This window comes from Pocillopora verrucosa, chromosome 1 (genome assembly GCF_036669915.1).
Source record: "Pocillopora verrucosa isolate sample1 chromosome 1, ASM3666991v2, whole genome shotgun sequence".
NCBI lineage: Eukaryota > Metazoa > Cnidaria > Anthozoa > Scleractinia > Pocilloporidae > Pocillopora > Pocillopora verrucosa.
In genome coordinates, this window is record NC_089312.1 from 25,968,566 (window position 1) to 25,987,344 (window position 18,779).

Here is an 18,779-nt window from a genome sequence, read left to right on the forward strand (position 1 = left end):
TTAATGAGAGGACCAGCGGTTAATGTAGTAGTTCATGCTTAGAGAACGGAAGTATCATTCAGGCAAAGCGTGGACGGGATGTCGTTCATATTTCGCAGTCCCATCAATGCTGAATTCAAGCAACGGCAAAGTCAGCTGTTTTGCGAGCAAGTTGAATCTGACTTTTGCTATGGGAACTATAGAGAACTGAAATTTTATCTACATAAGTATTGCAAAGCGAGCGATCGAATTTTAGCAACTGGCTGCAAATCGACAAGTGATGGAGAAACTCTCTTTATCGAAGATTTGTACGATGCAGGCTTCCATGCTGTCGTTGGGGTGGACAGCTCTGAAAAGAACATTTCTACTGCAAAAGAAAGGAACAAAGAGAACAGACCTGAAATTCAATTCGTTGTGGCGAAAGGCTTTAAAGTAAAAGAGCTGTCTATTTATACACGATCCACACGTAACTTCTCTATACTACTTCGATACATTATTCAGAAACCAAGCTATGAAAATATACAAATCTATCCGCTTTGAAAGCAAATAGTTGTGACCTCACAAGTTATGTGCAGCAAACAGAAGAGAGAATAAGTAATTGTAAAATTTATCCATAGACATATAACTCACATCCCCAGTCAGCGTCCATTATCCTTGGGTAAAGCATAGGTCAGGTTAGAGGTAAAATAATAAAATTATTTTACATATGTAATTTTTTAAATCACAAACATTGTATTTCTAAGGAAAATCATTTTAAAAGTGCCTCTAGATTCTATTTTGTTGGAGCTGATGACTCAAATTTTCACTGACCAATTTTCTTTAAAAGTTGTAATTAAAGTTTTTTTTCTGTAACTTTGCCTGTAATGCCACTGGAAAGTATCTATTAGAGCTTATATGTTTTTGCTTTTTTCAGATTGATGACGAAGCTGATAGTTTCAATGTACTAATAGACAAGGGAGAACTGGACATGATACGTAAAGAACAATCTTCTTTTGAGTTATATGATTTTGCACAACATTTTGAAGCAGTACAACGCCTTTTGAAAGTTGGTGGCCGATATATTTGTTTTTCATTGGCAACAACAGATGTTTTGGATAAACTTCTGGTCTATTTTTCATCTGGATGGTTCTTTAGGGTGCACATGCTGAACACAGAATTACTAGATGGAAAATTGATTTCATTTCCCTTGTTTTGTTTTATCTTGACAAAGACGAAATCTGCAGGTGATTATTATAAACCATACTTGTGTGGTGTGCAGGCTGAGACAATCCCTTCCAAGGAAGATAAAGTGGGTGTAATATTCTTTGGGTAGTGACTCATTAGCTAGAAGGATATGAGCTTGAGATTTCTACTGTGTGATATTTAATGAGGACAAAGCCCAAATCAACTGTCACACAGAAATTGAGAGTATATGTTTGAAGACTGTTTTTATTTGTCCTGCATTCCAGTAGGATAACAATGTTGTGAATTTTTGTTCTCAGTTTTTGAATAAAATTTAAGTGGACTAGTCTAGAATGATAACTTTAGTCAGCTTATTAAGACATTGCAAATTTGACATGCCCATGGAATACTTAATCATAAAATAACAAGGAACCTCTGGCGTGGGTCATGTACTTTGGCTGGAAGATAGTTAGTGGAATAGTTAATGGAATAGTTTTCAGAATGGCTGTGCCAATTGGTGCAAATGTAAGATGCAGATTGTCTTATGCAATCCATAGGTTTGCTTTTATTTGCTGCTTTTTTTTTTTTTAATCTATACATGATTTATATACATCTAGGTTTATCAAGTCAGCCTTTAAAAATCATTGAAGTATGCCTTGAGGGAACAGAAAGCATCCAGAGATTGAATTGTTTTTCGGAAGTCAAGACTAATCTTCAAGAAATCCAGCAATATTTCATGACAAGGAAATCTCTTGGTATGATTGTAAGACAGTGCTTTGTTGAACTATTTCTCTCAGCTTAATTGCTGTGGTTTTTCTCCAGTGCAATCTTTAATCTAGAGTGAAGACTCTTTTCTCAAACAAAGGCTTGTTATCAAATGCAAGATTTATGAAGATCTTAAAATTTAAATTTTTATTCATTGTGAATGGTGCAACAGTTCCAAGAAATTTAAAAATGCAGTTTAGGCCAAGTACAGCTAGAGACAATGCTGGTCAATAGTGCTGTTTTTAGATATGATCTTAAAGAAGCCCTTGGTAGTGACTGGAAACAAGAATGCAATGAAGTAATAGAAAGTTTAAATGAGCAGAGAAACAGCCCTGTGCATACATTTTAAAACTGTGTACATTTCCCAGCTGTCCCTCACAAAACAACAACATTAAATCACCTTGTCTATCTTGGAATGGTAACCCTAACAGCAAATACATTTTCTGTTTCTATTTGGAAATCAACCCTTTGTTAAAATGTTATACCATAAGAGAGGTCTTGCACCACAATAGACAGTGAACACCTTGAACTTCTTACACAATATTTAGGAGAAATGGAAGTTCATTTTTTTATGTTTGGCAAGGTGTTCCCATTATGATTATAACATCCTATCCTCCACCTGTTTAAAGTTGTGTTATTTACTTATGTTGTTTTATATTGCACTAACTCCTACACTGCTCCTCTACCCTGTCTACTCTTTGGTAAATATTGGCTTAGTGTGTGTAATGTTCCACTCACCAGGAGTGTTCCCATGCCTTGGGGTAGACTCTACCTCAAGAATGCAACTCTCTGCCCCACCAGCATTTCAATCATGTGTCCATGCTCTCACTTCTGTTTTACTCAATTTTATTCCTTTACTGCTTTACTTTGTTTCCCTGCAGAAAAGTTAAGACCCAAGCAACACCTCAATGTAGACTTGTATTTATCATCTGGAGGTCAAAAACAAAGAAGTGAACCTCGTTATTCAATGGCAATTGTAGACATTCAACCTTCATTGGCAAAGAATGGAAAGTTTGCCATATTTATTGTACCACAAGGTAATGTGTTGGACAAGTTTTATGGTAGAAAAGTAGGAAAACTGAAGACTTCTGTCAACAAAGTAAGATTCAAAATGCAGTAGTTGATGCTATTAATCTATTTGTGTGTAAAATTCAGGCCCTGGTTGTTAAAGACTGGATAATGTAATTAGAAGGTGATTTGCTCTCTGGTCAATATTAGATAGCAAACAAACTGAAACAACTCTAACTTCCAATTCTGCCTGTGAACAGTAATATTGTTGAATCTCTAATTTTTATTATTATTATTATCATTTTAAACATTATTTTTGTCACTAGCATTAGCATTAGCATTATCTTCATTAACACTGGCATTATTGTTATCGTTATCGTCATTGTTACCGTCGTCGTTACCGTCATCGTTACTGTTACAATCATCATTGTCATAATGTTGTAATTGTGATCATTATCATTTTCAGTGTACACTGCACGTTGTTTTTTTAGTTGTTTTTTTAAATGTTTATTTAGCTCAGTTTGTTTCGTTATAATTGAGAGTTCAAGTTAAGTTTTTTTTCACAGGAAGGGAAACAGAATGGTTATTTTCGTCGAAAGAAGGACAAACAGAACTTAGCACAAATGCGGGTTTTGAGCGTGTTGTGATTGTGACTCTTGGGAGAGGACACACCTTTACTGACATGGATGCTATTAAGGGTGAATTGTCAACCAAAGTCATGGAACTTGCTCCTCGAAAACTTAGCCGTAATGCACAGGTAAATCGAATTTAATATGAATTTATTTTCTAGGGTGAGACAATTTACTTTGCAGTGTCTCTCTCAAACCAGACATCTAATAGCTGCTTGAGAAGTGTCCCAATTTTCATACGTGGCGAAATGCAAGGGAAGGCGGGGGGGGAAGGGGGAGGGGTAAACTTTTAATAGACTGGCACGTCATCTCGATGGGTAACAGCAGTATCATCAATTTTTGTTATAGGGATTTGCAATTTAGGAAGGAGAGAATATCTTTCTTTCCCTCTCTAATGCTGTCCCCAAGAAGTAGAAATTCTGCATTTTGCTTCTTTTAATACAGGCTAACGAGCAGACTCCAGAAGATCTAAAAGGAAGCATTTGTAATGTATGGGTTAAGTTTTAAAATAGTTTTTCTCTTTTCATCTTTAAGGTACCCTTCCTTTCTGTCGGCGAAGATCTTGGAAACCGTGTAGTTTTGTATGAAGGAAATTCACAGTTGAGTGGAGACTATGTTGTGGAAGATGTCGACGGGGATGGAGGACAGAAATTTCGACGACTCATTTTTCTTAGCAACAAGAACGTAGTGCAGTCAGAGGCCCGACTAATAACAGGTGAACTTTTCTTTAAGCAGGTTTTAACTAAGTGGCGAAACACTTAAACCGAAGTAATCACGACAGTCAATCAGAATAAAGGTTTAAACCATCATTGGCTAATTAGAACTTGCCTGTGACAGGCAAACTGCTTGAAGTGCGTGAAACACGTGTGACTAAGTCGCGATTGCTTTTAATTTTGTATCTGATCAGTTTAGAGGCTGGTGCGAAGCGAATTAAAGTTAAGCGAAACCATAGTAATTCCGGATTAATTTTGAATTTCGATTAATAAATTTCGCGAAACTGAAAATGTCCAATTTTTGCAAAATTATTGGGATTGATGAAATTGATGGAATCCATAACGTTGAAAGCCCGTTGAAGTAAAAGCATGGTATGCTTTTGTCTTAAAAATAACGGCACGTCTCTTATTTGGTTCTTTTTCGTTTAAGCAATAGGAAGCAATTGCTTGTCAGTTGACTGATGGATAAAGGGGATAAGTTTTTAAAGAAACTGTGGTGCTGCGTCGGTGGGAGAGTATAGCAGGTAATTTAGTGTTTACAACTGAGTCGAAAACGTAAATTGGCCACCGTAAAGAGTAAAAAAACTGACATTTCGAGCGTTAGCCCTTCATCAATCGCTCTGACGAAGGGCTAACGCTCGAAACGTCAGCTTTTTTACTCTTTATGGTGGCCAATTTACGTTTTCAACTCAGGTGTTAACACTAAATTACCTGTCAATTGACTGGGCTGCGTGGGTTTAAGAATTTACACAGTCTCTGATGGTTTTTCTAAGATACCGAGTTATTTTTTGTTGTCGTTGTTGTTTTTTTTTATAACTATTCAATGTTGTGGTGTATTTCTGTAACTTGCAACTTAACTTTGATATATTTAAGTTCTCTGGTGTTTATCTTTAAAATAATTGTTCGGTTTTCAACCAATGAAATCATGTATAGTACTTCAGTTATACCAAAAGCGACTAAGTTGTGGTTGGTTTTTGTTTCGCACCTGATTGGAGAGTGGCACGAGTTTTCTGTACCAATCACAGAGCAAAGTAAAGCAAAACTGATATAATCCCGAGTTCCTTTCAACACTCGTTTGAAAATTGCTTTATCATATGCTGTTGTTGTTTATAACTCACTAATATTGTAATAATGATAATTGCACCGTTTATACAGACAGAACAAATGTTAAAAAGGGTAAAGGAAAACAGAAGGCAAAGGTTCATAACAACAGCAGTCCCCGAGTGGATCATGGGTATTTAGCTTGTCAGCATCACAGAGTGATTGTCACCGGCCTGGCCTGGATCGAGGGATTTTGTACCACAGGTAAGCCATCGTGGTCTAGCGTGTAGCATGGCAATTTTTACGGGTTCCATCAACCACGAAATAGTATTCCCGCGAACGGTAAACTATTTTGCGACCGGCTTTGAAATGCTTTAGCAAATCACGTTTCAGATTTTGTTCTAAATTGAGAAAAAAACTGTGAAACAAAAAACGAGGAAAGAAAATTTCTGAATTCGAAGTTTGAGCAATCACAACCTCGTTCCAGGGTTCTCTCTCTGACTCCCTTCTTTCACCTGGGAGGAGGAGAAAAGACCCTGGGAACGATGTTGGGCCAATCAAGTTTGCACATTCAGCGTTATCATAACAACATGATGTTGGCCTTTAATGGATATGGTTTTATGAACGGCAGTAGTGACTTCAAGTTCATGTATCTCTTGAACCAGAGATTTGGCAACAGAGAAGCCAAACAATTTCAGTTCTTCGCCGTGTGGTCCTCTGCATCCAAACATTTTTCATAATCAGAGTTAATTCTCTGTTTCACCATTTGTGTTCCCAGTGCTACGCGGCACAACATTCATATGTACCCTTACTTTCTCTTCGCCGCAATTCACCATCCTAAATCGTCCCCGACTTTCTCTGTGCGACCTCGTAGCTCAGTCGGCAGACCCCACCGAGGTCAAAAGATTTTTTCTTTGCCTCGTGTGGTTCCCTGTTTCCCTTTATTAGGGCTAACGCCCTGTGGGTTATTCATGGGTTTAAGTAGCACTTTAATTTACACTTCAGAGTTAATTCTCTGTTTCACCATTTGTGTTCCCAGTGCTACACGGCACAACATTCATTCATTCATTCATTCATTCACATTCATTTTTCATAATTGACTTTCTCTGAGTAATAATGTTAAGTATCGTTGTCTGTATAATGTCTCTGATTATATATAACTTAGACGAAAAGAGGAAAGGCTTGATAGTTGGCCTCGGTGGTGGAGGACTGGCAATGTTTCTGCATCAATACTTCAAGAAGGTAATTTTAAGATATCATATGAAAATTTAAAAAATTGAAAATAAACCCTGACATTTAGGATATTACTAACTTTAAGCCGTTATGTTGTAATTGTTCGTTAATTTCTACTTTTTTCCCATTGGATTGGAGCTAAGCGCGAATGTTGAATTACGTGCGGAAGAGGAAAGCAAAGCAAGGCAAACAAATTTACAAAGAAGCTCAAAACACGATGGACATCCCGCATTCACTCTGTGAGGCTTTTTTCGTATGCTGTCCCTCACGCTTGTTCACACTTTTCTCATACTTTGCGTCCTCTCCTCTGATAACAGCTTGTTCTACTTTCGTCGAAAACCGACTTGCAGTAGTTTGTGCTTCCTAGCGGTAGAAAGTGGCCTGTACTCTTTCTTCTTTCAACAAGTAGAATTTATGCCCCATGACTTCTACTAATAATTGCTTTCGACCTCTTTTATCTCCTGATGACTGTGTTTACTCGTTGAATTTAGCTCAATGACGTGCACCCCATACCATGTTTACTACAATTTTCAATATATTGCTGAAATCTTGTTTTATTTATATCGCCCTTGATTGATATTTGTTCTTTGATTCACAGCTTTCTGTAGAGGTCGTAGAACTAGATCCATCCATTTCCGAAATTGCCAATAGTTGGTTTGAGTTCAAAGAAGATGATAGAATGCAAGTCATAATTGAAGACGGATTGAAATATATTCGATCCAAAGGTTTGTTTTCTGATCTTAAACTTTTTAGAACACTTCCTTACCCAAAAGAGGACCACAGGATGTTTATGCCATCGATGAGGATATAATGAAATTAGAGTACTGACGTTTGTCTCACGATATAGTGCCCTTCGATGTAGCCTCTTCCAGGCGCGATAAACTGAGAGGCGCTGCGGAAAAAGGGCTGCAGTTTTGTTCGGGTCGTGGCGCTACCCGACCCAAATCTACCCCGTTATTTCATTCGTCCGCTACCATCGCGCTGTTTACTATGAGTTGCGTTCCGTTTCGTCAACTGAAGGCCTGGAACAAGCTACCTACGATACGAATGGCATTTCGGTTGCCAACTGCTAATCTCTAGGTGATGGAGTCGACCAGTTACACAAAAATTCATGAACCAACAAGGCTTAGCCTGGAGGAGACAAGCGGAAAGCACTTGACACATCGCGATCCACATCGCAAGTAGCTCCATCGTAAGACGAACGAAATTACTTTCTTACCGTTGAATTTTCGCGATGATTACTTACGTCTGTTACCCACCCTCTCCTGGTGCCCATAAGAAACCGTGAAGTGTCTCTCTGTTTTTCATTATTGTTTCATATTTTACCATTTGTCAGAGAGCACTCCAAGCTATGATGTGATTATCTTTGACGTGGATTCTAAAGACACGAGCGTAGGAATGAGTTGTCCGCCACAGGCCTTCGTGGATAGAGCGTTTCTCAAACAGGTTCACTCCCTGCTATCTCCTTCAGGTCAGTCGCTGGTGTTTGGAGAGAGAGTTGACTAAGGAAGAATGGGCATTTTTAGAGAGCTTTTCTGAAAGGTTCACGGGGAACGACTGCATCTTAAATTACAAGCAAGTGATTTCAACAAATGCATATAACGTAGGTTATGTGCTCCTGATTTTACTTGACTTAAATGGGTAGGGTTTTCGTGCAACTGGGTGCCAGACAATCCAAAGCATCCAGCCTGCACATCGCTTTCAACACGCTGCGGCGGTGGATTTAAATTTATCTCCTTTTAGTGTGAAGTCAACTTCTTTGCCATTCCAACCATATTTTAACTTGTACATTTCCTTTTTCAATTTATTTTTCGACTGCCCCAGATTTCATGCTTAAGTTTAAGTGCTTATGACAGTTTAAAGACAATAAATGGCTTGAACCCGGGGGTAACATATGACAGTTAAGTCTGATCGTCCGGGTGACTGTAGCCCTGAGGACTGTTGTCTGTAGTAGTGACTGCCAGGCGTTTCGACGAGCTAAGCGGAAGTCATCGTCAGAGTCAAGTTAGTAGTTGTTTTCAGTCGAATGTAAAGTCCGGTTCGTGTGAACTGATTGTTAAGTTTAGCCGTGAGGACTCCAGTGGCGCAAACTATGTGAAAGTGTCGTCTGTAAAGTTAGGTCATCGTGTTCGGTTCGTTAGTGATGTTGATTTCGTCAGTAAGTCGTTCGTGTGGATCCGGTAGTAGCTGACACCTTTTCAGGGAAGTCCGTTGTAAGTTAGTGAGCCAGCTTTCTAGAGTCAGCCGTTGAAAATAATTAGTGCTGTAGGCCGATGATGCATTGCGCAGTCGATAGTGTGGTTCGTAAGGTGATGATATTCAACAATGTGATTCTTGACATCACATTTTCTTGTCGCTCGCTTGTGGTGAAGATGACTTCCGCTCAGGTTGTCGAAACATCAATCACTACAACAGACAACAGTCCCTTCTCAGGACTGCACTCACCTACACGATCAGACTACACTTTCACATAGTTTAAAGAGAACCACAGGTTTATGTTAACGAGGTTTATATTAATTTTCTCTATCTCTGGCCCATATGTGGTCGAATTGTAAGGGATAACCTGCCTCCTAAGGTTTTCTTCTCTTTTCAGGAGTGTTCGTTTTGAACTTGGTTTGCCGCAATACCTCCCTGAGAGAGCAAGTTGTCAGCGATCTTCGGGCTGTTTTTCCTGAGCTTTACACCATCGGAATTGAGGGGGAAGTAAACGAGATCGTGATCGCTCTTCCACAGCTTAGATACCAAACGGACTGTGAAGAGAAGAAATCCCTTGACGCTCTTAAAAATATTTTTCACAACTCAGTCATGAAATTACAGAAATTTGCCAAGAGTCAAAGTCATTCTTGGGATTCAACCCTTGATTTGTGTCAACTTGTAAAAGAAGTTCAAATTGTATAGAGGAGAAAAAAAAAATTTAACGAACAATTGGGTTGTTGCTGTTGTTGCTTCATTGCGACATGAAACTCTACCTCAGATATTCATAGGATTTCTCTCAAGTAGAGAGAATTGCCATGGAAAGCGTTAAGTCAAGTCCCAAAAGCCCCTGAGTTGTTATTTGACACAGAAAATAAATGAACTATAGAGGGAACACAGGCATGTAAAGAACAAAGTCTACAATTTTAATGCTAAACATCCGTTGTTGTTATACATCGCGAAATAAACACAATAATTTACAAAAGAACTCTAAATCTGCATTACACCGAGTGGTCCGATAGGTCCAAGAAAAGGAAAGTCTGAAAATAGAAAAGATAAGGAGCAGTTTAGTGTGAGGCGTTTCAATGTTTGAAGTCTCTTCGAAAGCAAGACAATAACAATGATAGGATTATGCTTTGAACTGCGTTAAATAATACTGAAAGACATGAAGAACGGAAAATCTTCTGGAAAGCTAATTAAAATTTCGTTTCCTCTTTCTTCCAGCTGTTGGTTAAAATGTTTGTATATAGCTGGCTTTACAACCGACGAACACTTTGAGTAGTAGTCTATCACAGGCATCGATACCTAGTGAACGTATGCACTTCTTTTAGTGTGTTACAGGCAAAGCTCCACTGCAGATAGAACCAATCTTACTAACCACTTACTACTAACCACAATTCAGCTCTCTTGGTTTGTTTCCATCTTTTCCTCGGCCTGTTCCTGACCTGATAACTCGGATGAATCATCGTCGTCCTCTTCTCCCTCGTTCTCCCCTTCTTCGTCTTCTTGGTCTTGTTGCTTTTCGTACGCCTTCGGTCCCGGTGTGACGATCACTCCTCCCCAACTGGACACCTCAGTCTCCAGAGCTGGGTACAGACAAAGGACGAGAATGAGAACCAAGAATCAAATTGTCCTTTGGAGAACAGTTCTAAAGGTAAATAAGTTCTCGGACATCGTTAGTTAAGATACCACTTGCACTTTTTCCTTGCCCCTCTCCCCCTTCCAATGTTTTCGTTTTCCAGTTTGCACACGGTATTTCAGAAAAACAATGATAAGAGGGACTGGGAAGGCAGCAAGTTTCCCAGCAAATGCCTTTCAGAGAGAAGGTGTTACAATCGAATCAGGTTCTGTACACCTTCCACCCCACCCCCCACAGCCACGCCCTCCAAAGTGTCTGTCCGCGATTTAATTCTAGTACTTCGATAAGGACTTGTTTATTCGTGTTTCATTCCCGAATGCCAGAGGAACGGCAGATATTATGTCACAAAATACAGCAAGCTCGACTTCCCTATATTCTGCATCAATGTTCTAGGATTTCTTCATTCAAAAGTCTTCTTGGTAAAAGTTTTTCTTGATAATTTCTTGGCTAAGATCAAATACTTACCAACTTGAGGAATTCCTTCTTGACTCTAAACAAAAAAAAGAGAAACAGAAATCAACTGTTGAATCATATCATACGTTGACCTACAGCTGAAGAAAAGAGACAAACATGTAGGTTATGTGGAACCTTCACAAAAGGCTATCTCTCTACAAAAGCCCTTTTTTCGTCCCGGTAGACGGTTCAAAAATCCACTTTTATTTTCACCTTTCTACACTGTTCGTTTTGCCGTCTCTTTCTATGGCCATCAATTTAAGGTTTCTTTTCATCAATGTCTGCTTTTTGATTGTCACCTGGCTTTATCATGTGACCCGTACGCCCCCCCGCGCACGCTGCTACGGAAACACATCTGAATAATCCCGGATGGTGTGTGCAGGGAAGGATAAACACGTGCAGGGAAGGATAAACACGTGCAGGGAAGGATAAACCCGTGCAGGGAAGGATAAACACGTGCAGGGAAGGATAAACCCGTGCAGGAAAGGATAAACCCGTGCAGGAAAGGGTAAGCCCGCGCAGCCCTTCGATACGTGGGCTGTAAAGAGAAAGAGAGAAAGAGAGAAAGAGAGAAAGAGAGAAAGAAGAAAAGCGGCGATCCAGCTGGAGGGGAAAATGTTTGGCTCTCGTTCATGACGTACAGACCTCGATTAAGACCTTGAGCCAGACTGTTTCCCGTACAGCTTTTCCACTGGGTCAATAAATACATTATATGCTGCACTGAGAATCTGTGTTCAAATAAGTACTTCACCGCTACATATCTGGAACGGCCACCTCTCTACAACGGCCACTTTCCTCTCTTCCAAAGGAGGCCGCCGAGAAAAGGGTTCACATGTTCGTCCAACAACTTCTATTACCTCACAATCAGTTATTACAACTGTTACAATCTACTTTACCACTATTGCATGAAACATTGGTAAATATAGAAGCACAACTCTACTACAATCGTGTTGTCTTACCAATCCTAATATTTCGTGGTAAGCCCCATGGTTTAAGCATCGCAGAAGGGTTTGAGCACAAGTTGTGATAGCGTCCTGTACAAACAATTGATGAAGAAAAAAAAACAGTTAACTGCTATTGGATGTCGTTTCGTACAAAATATAACGTTAGCCACTTTAGTGAACAGTATGTAGAAAAGATACGGAACATCGCTCATACCTGTTCCTCGAGGCTAAGAACACTGTGAGCGCGTACATTTCCCGACTAAATGAAGAAAATACAGCAATGTCAAGGTACAGTACAAACAACCACACTTGAACAATCACGAAAAACACCCAGAAAAAAGTTGAGTGAAGGTAAAGGCAATTTATTTCCATTTTTTAGGATTTGTTGTCCGATCTCCCGATCCTGAGGCTTATGACACTTGTACATGAATTTCTCTGGATATATAAGTATTTTAATTATGATCTGATTTTGTAAGCTCACATTGAAAATCAACAATGACTGCAGAACAAACAAATACCTGTAAGTTACTGGTATATAACTAACTCACTAACTAACCAACTAACTGACTAAATAAATAAGTAAATACGTCAATTCAAATTGAAACATTAAATATCACCGTCACCTCACAAGGATCAATTATTCCTAATGAACCAGGCAAAAACAATCCTGCTGAGAGGAGCTGGAAAGCACGCCTGAAATGAAAAGAATTCCTTCTAAGTTTTAAGTTCACTTGTACTGCATGAAAGCCCATTCCCTACGTGTATATCATTCGGACGTGTTAATAAAACGACCCAAATCCCAAAGTTTCTAGAACACTGAACAAGCCACCACACATGCACACAGCTAAATCGGACAAAATTTTAATCTTCTGGATATTTACACAACTTCCCAGTTGATGTGGATAGCTTGTGAATTGAAATTTATTTGTCCTTGAGAAGAGCAGGATTTGTGAGAATTCCATGTCTCACCTGAAAGCAACGTTGACTGGAAGAGGTTGCCGTGATGAATTCATCATAGCTGCACGATGGGCCTAAAAAGAAAAAGACACTGTTAAAAATATTTCTTGTTGGTAAAATAATGTAAACTTGTCTCATCCTTGCTCTCTCTTGCGATGAAAATCCATTATTTTTAAGAAATAACACTGTACATCACAAGTTTACAACTACACTATTAGAATAGCACTTACAAGCAAGTCTATAAGCCATGGTGTGAGACCTTGCAATCCAGTGAATCGTTTTCTAAGATCCTTAAAAAGTCTCACCAAGAGACGTGTACTGAAAGAAACCAACATAATGTTATCATTGCAAAATTTGTCATGTTTCCCATATTTATTAACACACACAATGCTATTAATATGGCTGATCCTTGCACTATGCTACATGCATGTACAAGTAGCTTTTCACATCTGGAAATTTGTACATTGCAATAATATTTATCTGTCTAGAGAGAGATGTTTTTTGTCAGGTCATGTGCATAAGGACCACACTCGTGACAAGAGGAAAAACATCTTTATCTCTTTAACAAGCTCACAAAAGAAAATTTACCATCTTTCTTATTCCATTGATCTGTATACATGCACCTTCTCCACTCATGTATTGTGAATTACAAAGGACCAGTGAGAGCATTCCAATCAGAAACAAACAACAATTGACCCTTTAACTCCCAAGATCTGATTGCTAATTCTCCCCTCTAGCTGCTACACATTTACTTGTAAATTAGTTACGAGAATTTGGTGTTAGATCAAGATATCAACTCCTACCCCATAAGTTTAAATATTCTCAATACCTGTTTGCTGGATAATGTAAAGATATTACAAGGAGAAGTTTCAAGTTGATCACTTCTGGGAGTTAAAGCATTAGGGCTGCATGAAGATTGATAAAAACTTGTTTTAAGTCAACTTGGTTAAGTCTTACCTTGTGTGGAAAGCATTTTCTTCAAACCAGCGAGCATGTCTTATTGTTGCTAATGCCCCCTCTAGAAGTTTTACATCCACTGCCAAAATAAAACTCATCTAGTGAATGTATGTACATGTAATGCATCTTAACTGACTGTAATGCCTGCACACCCATTCTTGGATGAAAGTTTTCCCTCTTGAAATTGTATGCCTGGATAGTTTGCATCAGCAGGAATTGTTGAACCATGGAGCAATTTTATATTCATTGTGTTAAGGTTACATATGAAGTCCAGGACTAATGGCATAAATATAAAGAGTGTATAGTATAAAGAAGTTCAACACTGCTCACGTACCATGCTTTGTTGGGTCAGCATCCTGCAGATTCTTTGGAAGGGTTGTTATCAGCACACGGACAAGAGCCCCTTCTGGACTACTGATGTTAAATCCTAAATGTTGAGAGATAAATCTACTTAAGGAGCCCTGACATGGATCATACAAGGCTCTGGTGAGTAATTTAAATATGCAAGACTGAGAGTGAAAAGTTTTGCTTTAGAGCAGCTGATTGATAGGATCAAGACCTTTAAATAAAGGTCTTCCCATTCAACAAGTACCTATTGCAATGGGCACTGCACATCATTGTAACACCATGCATAATGTGGTTCAAAAGACAAACCCTTACCTCCTTCATTTGACTGAATTGGATACTCTGGACAAGATAAAATAGAACATGATAAATACCAATAAAAACCATTAAATAAAGACCATATCACAACCTGGACAAAGGTCCATGCACACTGAAATTACAGTGTATGGCAGCTGAAGACATTAAGTAGTAAACATTGTTCTACAACAAAAAAATAAAGGGAGCCAATCTTTTTTCCTTCTAATCTTTCCCCATTAATTTTGCCATACACATGGCAACAGGTGGTTGAAAAAGAGATGCGAGAAAACAGTGTCTGCTAAGAGAGTTGAGGAAGAAGGCCAAGGACAAACAGCAAGGGGTTTCTCTAGCCACAGCCTTATATGGCCAGGGGTAAGACAAGACTAATGGCTACTAATTTTGCAATAATACCTGCTGATGAACCATCCTCTTTCAAGGATTTTTGTACTCTTGTTGCTAAAGCAAGAATATCACTTTCTGTGGAAAAAAAATGAATCAACAAATAAGTGAAGAGATCAAAATAAATAGATTTTACAGGGCACATTAGAGCAGTTTTCTGTAGACTACTGCAAAAAAAAAAACCCAAAGAGGTCAGTTACTAATCAGACAAAGGATTCCAACATCAATGATTAATGAGATATCAAGATGAAAAAAAGCAGACCACCTAAAGTATGGGAAAACAAGAGTGACTAAGACACTACAGGTTTTGGCTTTGCATCTGATTGCTTGACAGGGTGGAGTGATTTTTTTTTTTCAAGATTGATCCCAGAGCAAATTTAAGTAAAAGCAAAGCAATCTTGTATTCCTTTTCAAATTCAACTGAAAATTGCTGAAGCTAACTTGATAAAACATCAACTTCTTAAAGGAAATGGCTACAGCCAGGCAGAAAAATTAATTATCAGATAATGAGAGTTTAAGGTTAAAAACACAGCAGACTCATTCATATACCTGTTGGCAACTTTTTGAGAATCACAGCTAAGTCAGCCACAGGATGACCAAGCAACATTGTTCCCTTCTTGTGTGAACCAACTGCACGCACCTCCTCTAAACCCTATGAAACAACATAAACCACAGAGTACTGTAAAGAGGAGTTCCATTGTAATAATATTGTGGAAATTGTATATATTTGTTTATCCATGAATAATTGAAAAATTATTGATGAAACATTTAGGAGGAATGGTGGATCATAATAACAAATATAAAAACATTAACTTTTCCTGTCTTCCAAGAAATCATCAACAGTATCTCTAGTCTTCTTTACTTTACTTACCAACTTTTAAACTTTTAGTTATCGCTAAGTAAAGCTACATGTACTTTACATTAACCATACTCACCAGCTCAGCTGCATCAGGTGCAACAATCAAATTATCCAACACTGTTGTGATCCTTGTCACAAGATTTTGAACAGAAGCCTGGATAACAAGAATGGTAACCAACTGATGAAACTCATATTTTCCCAGATACTGCATGGCTGATATCACACATTACTTTCCATATATTAAGGTGTATGTTAATGTTTAGAGTTCAACTTAAGCCTTTTATTGTAAAGCTTAATTTTCAGCATAGCTATTAATCCTGAAAGTAAAAAAAATCTGCTAATAAGTGGCAAATTGCTCTCTGACAACTCAAGTTACAAAGCTGCTGGGGATCAACATTACACTGACCCATAACTGAAAATTAAATCATCCTGTATGACACAAGCTGATTGCAGAGTCACAGTCACATTAACTGGCAGGAGGATATAAAACACAGCTGATGCTATTCAGTGCTGACAACAGGTTGGGCAATAACAATTGTAATAAAATAAAACCTAATTACTTGTTCTTGTCCACTAGGAGTTAACTCTTGATTTCTTTTTAAAAGGGCCTGTTGGAAAAGACAAACATTAATCAACAAGCTCATCCATTACCAAAAATACTCAGGGAATTAAAAAACATACTGTTGCGTATATTTTCCTTTACTATCATCAGTCTCATAAAATAACAAAAGAGGCCTAAAAGGGCAATATCTGAAGCTCAAATGTCTTTGCTTGTATCATATTACCTCTGACTGTTCTTACTATCATTTCAGTGCTTTGGGATGTGATGAAATTGAAAACAAAAGGGCCTTATCTATAAAAGTATCAGTTAAGAAGCTCTCACCTGTGTAAAGGCTGTTTCCTCTGGTGCTGGAGAAGCTCTTGGGAAAAAGGTCTCAGCCTAAACATCCCAATAGAGAAGAGCAAATTAAAACACAGTAGACATAACTTCAGCATTAATCAGATACTAATTATTAGAGAGTATTCTATTCCAGCTTTAAGTCTTTCGTCAATGTTAACAGAGATCAGCACAATAGTTAAGTCACCACACAAACTCCTATAATGGACTACACCAAGAAAGAGGGGGCTACATGTGTTCTGCACACATATCCTCGTTAACTATTAGACCCCAAAGGGCATCTAGTTCCACCTATGAATATTACACCTAACTCATTTACTAAGGTCACCAGAGTAAAGGAAATGATCACCAACTAGAGAAGCTTTTGATTGTTAAACAAATTCTCCTGGTCAACATCTTAGGAAATGTAAACAGAAAAGTATAGAGAAGATGCATACTGATGTTAGGATGTAAAGAGTTAAAGAGCGGCAACAATCAAGCCTAGAAAAAAAGCACTTGTACCATCTTTGGACTAGACTGCATGAAGACATGTGATGGCCTTAAAATAAGAGGCTTTTTCATACACTCTCACAACTACCCAATCATGGGGTGAACCACAAGTTTTCATAAAACTATAAAGTATTTAAAACAATTTCCATAGTCTCTCCAAACTGCTACTTAATTATGCAGACACTACTTAAATGAAGGCAGACAATAACGAAAACAGCAAATTACCTTGGGGACTAAGGTCTTGTTTAGGAATAGTATAGGGCTAAACTGAGACCTTTCAAGCTGTTTCCCCGAGAGCCGTTGTCTTAACTCACCCACTTTTTTCCTCTTTTACACTTAAAGAAAGCCTGGAACAGTCGATCTACGACAATTTCAACATAGACTACGGTATAAAAGCACTATCTACGTACTGCATACCACTCGTTCGACTAAATAAACACTGACTGTTAGTTTTCAAACTCATGTAGTGATTTATCTAATCCTGATCAAGTATTAACTTGATGACACGTGGAGTACTTTACTTTCATTTAAACTTACTTACCATAACAGGATCAAAAGTCGAATGGCTGACAACAAATTTTTGTCCCGGAGGACCACGCATGAAGGGTGGCATTCGACCAGGGCCTCCACGCATTCCCCTAGATCGAGCACGCCTCATTTTTCCTCTACGTCTACAAAGGACAACAACCGACAAATTACATGTATACTAGAAATTCTTTGCAAGTTTGTAGTGCTATAACTCCGACAACGACACGGCGGAAATTAACGATTTACGACGTCTCTTTCGAGATCGATGTGATCCAAGCAATCACATAATTTCAAGAATAACGTAAGTTTTAGGAAATCAAAATCTACATACCCTAAAAACACTAAATAGAGTGTCTTTCATCGACATCAACAACAACAGAGTACTTCCCGGCTGTTTTGAATCACATGGTAGATCATCCGGGTACTTTCTTTGTTTCCGCTGACCGAGGAAATGACATCCTCAAGCGTTCATGGCTAGGCAGAATGGCGGAGTGAAATCTCGCATGTCGTCGCTTACCAAAAGCAATCTACCTCTTACTTCTACCAAATATGGCCAAATATTCAACTATGAGGTCTGAGAATCTCTTTAAATTATCCATCGCAAATAGTTTTTATGGTATAGACTAAACAGGAGCCCGAACGAATTAAAGAAAAATTAGAAGAAACTCAGTCTTTCTCACCCCGTTAACATCGGACTCTCAGTGTACCAAAGAAGACTCTAGTGTCTAAACTGGGACACTTGTGTATAAAATCAGACACTAATTTCTAAAATCGAACGTGATGCCCAAAATTGGACACGAGTGTCTAAAACGGACACTAAAATTCTAAATCGGACACTAGCTCCTAAATCGGACACTAAGGTCTCAAAACAGACACTTGAGTCTAAAATCCGACCCTAGAATTTAAAATCAAACACTAATGGTTGAATCCGTCAATAGAATCTTACCGTTTATTCTGTTTTGGTCATTGAACGCGGTATATTCAATCTAAAGTGCATCTGTCCTGGATGGCACCAAATGTTTCCATGATTTTGGTCAAGACCGTTATTTTAAGTAGCAACCAAACATCAATTTCCATTGAGAGGTCATTTCTTAAGCACTGCAAGCCACAGGAACATTGACTTTGATCTAATAGCGCTTTTGTACGTTTACGCAAGACTAGCTACTTTCGCCACCAAGCCTCGCTTTTGAAGTACGTTATAAATTTTATGATAAAGAATTTCAAGAACAGCAGAGAAAAGAATGCCCAACTAAAAACTGAAGGGAGCTGGAAAGGTGAAACGATCTTAATGA

The 18,779-nt window shown here is 38.4% G+C and overlaps 2 protein-coding genes across 2 annotated transcripts; one reads left to right on the forward strand and one right to left on the reverse strand.

Annotated features, from left to right (window-relative positions):
- The first annotated feature begins 58 nt into the window (after positions 1–58).
- LOC131771565 (eEF1A lysine and N-terminal methyltransferase-like) lies at positions 59–9,886 on the forward strand. Its single transcript, XM_059087377.2, has 11 exons — positions 59–411; positions 893–1,202; positions 1,758–1,895; positions 2,787–2,942; positions 3,480–3,670; positions 4,077–4,257; positions 5,411–5,560; positions 6,462–6,538; positions 7,128–7,254; positions 7,866–8,000; positions 9,123–9,886. The coding sequence occupies exons 1-11, from the start codon at positions 79–81 to the stop codon at positions 9,425–9,427; spliced, it is 2,103 nt and encodes a 700-aa protein (XP_058943360.1). The 5' UTR covers positions 59–78; the 3' UTR covers positions 9,428–9,886.
- LOC131771566 (interleukin enhancer-binding factor 2) lies at positions 9,628–17,921 on the reverse strand. The gene is made up of 18 exons (XM_059087378.1): positions 17,819–17,921; positions 17,501–17,630; positions 16,456–16,512; positions 16,133–16,180; positions 15,649–15,726; positions 15,263–15,365; positions 14,726–14,791; positions 14,333–14,359; positions 14,007–14,099; positions 13,673–13,751; positions 12,946–13,033; positions 12,728–12,789; positions 12,382–12,451; positions 11,973–12,017; positions 11,774–11,848; positions 10,827–10,851; positions 10,115–10,308; positions 9,628–9,762 (listed from the first exon to the last, which is right to left on the reverse strand). Exons 2-17 carry the CDS (start codon positions 17,615–17,617, stop codon positions 10,121–10,123), a joined length of 1,221 nt encoding a protein of 406 aa, XP_058943361.1. The 5' UTR covers positions 17,618–17,630; positions 17,819–17,921; the 3' UTR covers positions 9,628–9,762; positions 10,115–10,120.
- Between the last annotated feature and the right edge of the window lie 858 nt (positions 17,922–18,779).